Here is a 7,946-nt window from a genome sequence, read left to right on the forward strand (position 1 = left end):
CAACACCTGAACGATTCCGCTCTCGGGGGCGGAGCCAAGAGGTTTGCAATCTGGGATTGAGCAGAGCGAGGCGGGGCGGGATTGGCCATGCCGGCGCTATGCTGGGCTGTGATTGGCGGGCGGGGAGGGGTGGGAGAAGCAGAAGACACAAATTGCACGGGCACCTGGGCTCCGAGTTGGCTGGCCGTGGGCGTTGCTGTGGGGCGGTCTGTTGTGCTGCGGAGCGTGCCGGGCAGCTCGGTCGGGTGGAGAGTGGGGCCCGGGGCACCACGGAGCGGCCTTGGGGTCGGTCCAGCCTGTTTGGGCTGAAGCCTGGAGCGGGGGTCTCGGGTTAGGTATGTCCGGCGGCTTTGGGAGCGGTTTGGGTGCCGGTGGCGGTCGTGCAGGTGGTGGAGAAAAGCTTGTAATAAAACGAAATAAATGAAAATAAATCGACCCTCACCCCTCCGGCGCCACCGCACGGGCCCGGTCCTCCCTGCGAGAAGCTGCCGTCCCTAATTCCCAGCACCGCATTTTGGGCAGGGTGTGCGCGCGTGCCCCCGGCCTTCCGCATCGCACACGGGTCACGGTCAGTCCTTAGCGTGGGAGCAAGCACGCGCTGTGCTGTCAGCCCCAAAATGTGTCAGCGCTGCGTTTTGGGGGACTCTAATGAGCTTGTTGGGCTGTTTTCAGGGTTCGGAAACCGAAGCCTGGTCATGCCTTTGTGGAGCTTAAAAAACAAGAAAAGTTTAAGACTTGCGTTTTCAGTAAATGAAAATGGAGCCGAAAGTTATGTGCTCTTGGGGCAATCAGGGGGGAAAAAAAAAAAAAAAAAAAAAAAAAAAAAAAAAAAAAAAAAAAAAAAAAAAAAAAAGCAGCTGAGTTCTTCATTTTCAGAGCTTGAAAATGGAGGGTGTGATATTTTGGGCATAACAAGCACCGAGGGCCGGTTTTGGAGCTCAGAACTGGAGGTAGCCATGCATTTCTGAAGCTCGTAGAAAGGCTTAAGTCCTACACTTTTTGTGATTAGAAATGTGGGATTCAGTGCTTTGTTTCCGAGACTCAGAAAAATATCTAAGCCCTACCTTTTTCAGGCTTGAGAATGCAGACTGGGTGCAGCACTTTTGAGCCTGAATCAATTATGTGGAGATGGAATTAGCCAAAGCTGACTCTAGTATGTGGCCTTGAAGAATCCATCATCTGTAGCTTCTACAACCAGAGCAACTTCAAAAAAGAGGAGCAACAAGAAACGATCTGGGACATCCAGTAGCCAGACTGTTTATGAGCTGGACTGTGCACTGGTCCAGAGCTGAAAAAAAGCAGGAACAGTTATAATTAGTTGTGTGTCTTCCCAGAGAAGCAAGCAGAATTGCTGTATAGCACTGGTTGCTACAGGGCCCTGCTGGTCAGGCCCTGAAAGTCACTCTTTCTTGAGCCCATGACTGCAGGGGAAAAGGATGGAGCAGTCTCCCAGGCAGCCTATTAAACACAGTGATAAGGACACACAGCTGCTGAGCCAGGAGCCATGGCGTGCCTGATAAGTTTAGCAGGAAGAGCAGCGTCCTTGAGTGCAGGATGGAGAAACTAGGATAACTAATTATCTGTGAGAGCAGAGTGGGCTGCCTGGAAAACAGCTGTCAGCAGCAGATAGGAAGGAGATCTCATTAAATCACAGAATCATCTGAATTGAAAGGGACTCTTTCCAGCCTGACCTTGAATGTCTCCAAGAATGGGGCTTTATCCACCTCTCTGGGCAACCTGTGCCAGTGCCTCATCACCCCTAGCGTAAAAAAGTTCTTCCTTATATCCAGTCTCAATATCCCCTCTTATAGATTGAAACAGTTTCTCTTTGTCCTTTCAAACAGACCCTTTCCTTCAATAGCCCCCCTTTAGATACTAAATGGACACTCTCGGGTCTTCCTGGGGCCTTTCTCCTTGCTTCCAGCAGGAAGAACGTTACTCCAACAGCTCCCGCCTTCCAGGCCACATCCTAAAACCCACCCAAGCACTGACACTGAAAAGGGATAAAATTAACTCAGTATTTACCCAGGAGCAGATTTGCTATGAGAGCTTCTCTGCAGGAGGTCTCCAGGGCAGATGGGACCCTGGTGGCCAGTGCCTGCTGATGCTGGGTGTTGTGACACCAGTAGCAAGACACTTCTTTGACTTCAGCTGGCCTCAGTCCTGGGAGCAGTTTGGTTTTGCCACACTGGAACCACCTTGAGTAAATGCATACAAACGTGCAGAAATACAAGGCATTGTAAATACGTAATCACTTCCAAAGTATAATAAAAAACAGAAACAAAGCTTCCGCGTCCCTTTGTATTGCAGAACTCTGCACATCCAGTCACCACCATCTCACACCCATGGGCAGGGAAACCTTTTCAGCGCATGGCCAACACCCATGCAGCCCCACTGTTCCCAGAGGAGGGGAAAAAGGATCCCCAAAGGGGTCCTTCAGCAGTGTGGAGTAGAAGGGACAGGGCTGCAGCAGCTCAGGCTGGGGACACAGTCCTCATCTGTCACTGGTGTGTAGGCAACTCTGGTGTCCTGAGCTCAAATGCCTTTTTGCAGCAAGGCAGTCCACAAGCACATGTTTTTTCCCCAAATCTGAGGGCTCTGGGCAGGTGGGCTCTGCACTGTGGTTCCTCATGAAGCTCATGCAGACATGAGAAGCCATCCTGTGGTCCCCACTGCTTCCCCATCCATGCCATCATAGGCCCTGCTGCTGCATGCAGGAGGGAGCTGAAGTTCCACAACTGGCTCAGCTTCTGCTTCATTACCTGTTTCTTTTTTTCCCCACCAAATTTTGCAGTCCTCGTGCAGTCTCATCCTGGTGCAAGTCTGCAAGAGAAGGTCTCTACCTGGTGTGTTCAGTGCTGCTCTGAATGCTCAGCAGAAAGCAGCGTACTGTTCTCTGAGGTTGCAGCAGGACACCAAGACATCGTAAAATCAAAGAACAGTAAGTGAATAAACACAGACACACACACAGAAGTGAGGGCAAGCACTGCTATTTATTGACTGAGTTACTGAAGGGGGGGGGGGGGGGGGGCAGGAAATCAGTGGGGAAAAAAAACAAAGAAAAGCCACAGCAAACCAAACAGTCCTAGAGGGCAGCATCGACTTCACAGGCAGGGGAGCAGCATCTGCAAGAGAAAGTGGTGTTGAGGGGTGGGACGCACTGGGCGTGCTGGAAAGTGGCTCTGGGACACCCTGGGTGGCTCTACAGGGCAGGGAGCACTGACCAGAAGGTGCGCTGCTCTTTCCGATAGTCAATATCTCTCTTCAGCTGGCAGAGAGAGCACATGGGGCAGCACAGCACCGAGCAGTAGTCACCCAGGATGGAGCCCTGATGAGAAAATGCCATCACGTGAAAAACCCCTCGTGGCTGAGCACCCATAGGGCCACCCGACACCGCTTCCCCCCCAGCCCACCACTGACCGGGATGTTGTAGCGGGTGCGGTACAGCGTCCGCATGGCCACGCTGCTGCCACACAGGCAGAACTCGTCCATGGCATTGGCCACCTGGCAGCCCAGGCAGGGATAACAGAAGGCTCCACAGATGCCTGTGAGAAATGGAGGGAAGCCCCGAGCTCACAGTCTGACCCAGGACAGGGGGGAGCACAGCAACACTACCAACATCCCCTCAGGAGGGACGCAAGATATGGGGCTGATGCCTACTCACAGACGCCGCAGTCAGACATGCAGTCCAACATCCCTGTGTGCCACTTGCTGGGCTGTGGGGGTGCAGAGAAGCCAGGCTGGATTGTCACCACGTGACGGGTGGCCATGGTCGGCGCTTTGCACAGGGCGTCCTGGAAGGAAGGCTGGTGGGGAAGGAAGGAAGGGGTGTCCTCCCTCAGCAACTCCAGGGCAGCTTGCTTTTTTCCTCTGTCCTCCTCCCTGCCCCACACCCAGCCACCATCTCCCACACAGTACTGCTGTAGCTCCCCTGCTCCCATTCTTCCCAGCCAAGAGGCTGCAGCCTCTGCCTGACACCCACTCCTCCCTCTATGCCGACACCCATCTGCCCCAAAACAGCTCCACTTGAGGAGCTCCACTCCTTCTTCACCCCATCTTGCTCTCTCTTCAGCTTTACAGCTGCAAGTGTTTTTCATTAAGTGATGGTAATGCCCTGCAACGTCCCATGCAAAAAGTTCCATGTGCTCTGTTTGCCCTGATTGGGGATAAAAGGCATGGCTGCTTTGTGCTCTCATCCCCAGCACAAGGGTTAGAACCCAACATTGCTGCTGCTCCTCCTACAATGCCACAACCCCACTCCCACTAGAATACCCATCACCCCTTCCCTTGCCCAGGCAGTGCTGTTTCACCCCAATGTCCCACAGTCTCACCCCAAATCCCCCTCCAGCTGCACACGCCTGTCCTGCTCCTGGCGCTGTTCTGCTCTGCCCCACTCCCCATCCCTTTTATGCACTGGGTTCTGCCAACCTTTGCTCCTCCCGGCCAATGTCCACACGCCCCGCCTGCACAACATCCCCACTGCTCCCGCAGTGATGAGGAAGCCTGCTGATGTGACACAGGGTGACATGTCCACCAGTACCCCATGTGCATCCCATATCGCTTAGGAAAGGTACAATTGGGAGAACCCTGGTGAAAACCCATCTGCACGAGACATAGAGGCAAGGCAAACGTTGCTCTTTATTGGGGGCATGAATGAAGAGGAGACATGCAATAGTCACAGCTGGCTCCGTGCCCCTTTCCCATAAGGCAGAGGCGGTGTCATCTCTATGGCATCTGCAAGGGTAGAAGAAGAGACAGTGAGGAGGAAGAGGCAATCACATACACCCTCCCATGGCGTGAGGCACAAGGAAAGGGCACACCGACCAGAAGATGCCCATCGCTCTCCTCCGATTGATGTCCCTCTTGATCTGGCAGACGGAGCACACGAGGCAGCAGGAGGAGATGCAGCAGTCAGAGCAGATGGAGCCCTGTGAGAGAGAGGCAGGCGTTAGGAGCAGGGCTTCCCAAAAACACGTTTTGGAACCAAGAAAGCTGTGCTGAGCCAGTCACTCTCCACATCTCATCTCTTTGTTGCGATCTGACTGCAGAGCAGCGGGCTGTCCTGCCTGCAGGTGATGATAACGCAGAAAGGGAGACATGATGGCTTACCACCGGCCTTGAGAGAGCAACTTATCTTTTGTTTTCTCGGTCTGAGGCAGAGGGGAAAAAGCACACACCGCGTCCTTCCACCGCCCGCACGGAGCCGATCCCCGACGGGGCGGGCAGGAAGGGTGCAGAGCGCGGCCCCTCCGCGTGGCTGTGCGGGGGGCTGAGAGACAAAAGGGGAAAAAGGGAGCGTGCCGCCCGCGCCCCACTGACCGGGATGTTGTAGCGGGTGCGGTACAGGGTCCTCATGGCCACGCTGGTCCCGCAGAGGCAGCACTCGTTCATGTCGCCGGCCACCGTGCAGGCCAAGCAGGGGAAGCAGAACAGCCCGCAGCAGCCTGCAAAGGGGGACGCACCGTCGGCGCGCGCTCTCAGCCTCCGCCGCCCGCCCGACCCCCCGGCACTCACACACGCTCCAGTCGGTGAAACAATCCATCAGCCCCGTCTGCCACATAGGGCTGGCGCTGGTGGTCCTGGCCATCGCCTGGGGCTGCATGGTCACCACGGTGGGGACGGCCATCGTCGAGAGCCAGGCTGCGAAAGGAGGGGGCAGCAGTCAGGAGGGCTCGTTCTCGCAGAAGCCCCGCGTCCGAGCCCCAGGTGTGCCAAGCAGAGCTGCTGGCACCGTGCTGGGGCACGTAGCGTTTGGAGGCGCCGGGAGCCGCTCCTCGGGGCTGCACTCACCTCGGTGCACCGACGGAGACGAGGAGGAAAGTGATGCCAGGCAGCGGGCGTTTTGCAACAAATTTGTTTCTCCCCCAATGAATGCAGAGCTCCTCCCTGTCCCGCGCGTAGACTCAGAGCCCAGAACAGAAACCGATAGTCAGCCGCGGTGCTGCCGACCCTGAACGTGGAGCCCCGACACCTGCAGCAACGGGACGAAGCTGCAAGCAAGGAGCAGCCTGCCCGTAAAGCAACTTTTTAACGGCGTCCCTCGTTCCCCAAGTAGGACGTGGCAAACATTTTGCATTAAGCCATTCGCTGTGCAGGGGAAAGTAGGAAAATAGTGATTTGAAGAAGTAATTACACAAAATATTCTGTTAATGCTTCCTTGCAATACTGCAGTAGTCCTTAGATGTTGTGGTTGATAGTTGTGATTTAGTATTTTAGATGGGAAGACGTTGTAAGGCAGGTCTACTTTAACAAGGCAAAAGAAACAATGGAATGACGTGGTGAACAGCGAGAAGTTTCCCTTTGTCTTCCTTATCTGTGCGTGCAGAGACTATTCCAATTGCTCTGGCATTCCACAGCAATCTTTGGGACAAAAAGAGTGTTGGGAGGAAGTAAACGACCCCAAGGACTAACAATGAACCATTACAACGCTGGAAGTACACTAGATGACATCGAAGATTGCTACATAAGGGTGTATCTGTTAGGCAATCATTCGGGGTAGATAGGCTAAGAATTTGGGAATGCAGTGAATACCATAGAATTGACAAGGTTGGAAAAGACCTACAAGATCATCCAGTCCCACTGTCTACCTATCACCACCAATAGTTCTCATTAAACCATGTCCCTCAGTACAACATCTAAATGTTCCTTGGACACCTTCATGGTTGGTGATTCCACCACCTCTCTGGGCAGCCTGACCATTCTTGCAGAGAAGTAGCATTTCCTAATGTCCAACCTGAATCTCCCCTGGTGCAATTCTCTCTCATCCTATTACGTACGTAATACATGGGAAAATATAACCTGCTTATGGACAATCAACTGGGGAAGCATTTTTGGAGAGTTATCTTGATGCTACCCCAGCGCTGCCAATAAAGAATACCTTGCTTAATGGTAACTAACTTTGCTGTTAAGTTCCTACTCGTCAATTTCTTTAAATCAATACACATGTACATTCATACACATAATTTTCCCTTGCTATCCGACTCCTTCCAGGCTGGGGAGCATGCGGCAGCACCATGCTACTAACCTGTGGAGGACAGCAGGGCACAGTGGGGCAAAGGCAACACTTCTGGCAGCAGTGCTCAGAGCAGTGGGACGTGATGGCAGCGGGGCCAGGCCCTTCCTGTGTGAAACCATAGCTGCTGCTCCACCTAAAGCCAGGCACCCTGTCTTGCATCCACCTCTTCCCCCAGAGACCCAGGGTGCCTTCAGGCAGCAGGACGGGCAGGACTCATGCTGTTATCTGCTCCCTGCATCCGGGGTGAGATTTGTTGGAGGCACTTCGAAGAAGCTTTGCCCCCATCAGTCGCTCACCAGACACCTATTTTCCACTACTGTGCGGACACTCGTGCTTTCCTTCTGCTCGTGGTCCCACCAAGCTCTGCAGTAACAAAGTGCTGTCTGTGCTGAGTGAGGTGCAGCACAGCCTTGAAGAGACACAGCATCCAAGCAGGGACTGTTTCTAAACATCACCTCTTCTCCCACCTGTAAGCACGAGTCCTCACCCTGAGAGGATTTGTGCCCTGCTGTGCGCAAACATACACAGAGGCACACACAGCTTTGGGCATTACTTTGTTTTCCTTCACCTTGCAGTGTTAGCCATATTTTTACACTTTGCTTTTATACTTTGTGGTATCTGGACAGGTTTCCTTTGCCAGCCCTGTGCATACAGACATTTGGTGGGCAGAGGTGCTGTTTTTCCTTACCATCAACATCCTGAAAAAGAAAGGCACTGTGAAACCCACTCTCCACTGCCATTTTGTGTGTGTTTGAGGTAAGCACAGAAACACATCGAGGCATGGGGTGGAAGGAACCTTAAAGACCATCCACCTCCAAGCCGCGCCATGGGCAGAGCTGCACCCACTAGCCCCAGGGCACCCCTGCTGCTGCAGGAGGAGCACGAGACTTCCATAGGTGCTACAGAATGTGAACTTTTCTCAAACCTAAGT

General features: G+C 53.6%; 1 protein-coding gene across 1 annotated transcript; it reads right to left on the reverse strand.

Moving 5' to 3' along the window:
• Positions 1-4,775: 4,775 nt before the first annotated feature.
• PLAC8 (placenta associated 8) lies at positions 4,776-5,626 on the reverse strand (the record flags this gene model as incomplete). Its single annotated transcript, XM_079534090.1, has 3 exons — positions 4,776-4,928; positions 5,320-5,444; positions 5,515-5,626. The coding sequence occupies 3 exons, from the start codon at positions 5,624-5,626 to the stop codon at positions 4,776-4,778; spliced, it is 390 nt and encodes a 129-aa protein (XP_079390216.1).
• Between the last annotated feature and the right edge of the window lie 2,320 nt (positions 5,627-7,946).

Source organism: Tetrao urogallus (assembly GCF_951394365.1).
Source record: "Tetrao urogallus genome assembly, chromosome: 4".
Classification (NCBI taxonomy): Eukaryota; Metazoa; Chordata; class Aves; order Galliformes; family Phasianidae; genus Tetrao; species Tetrao urogallus.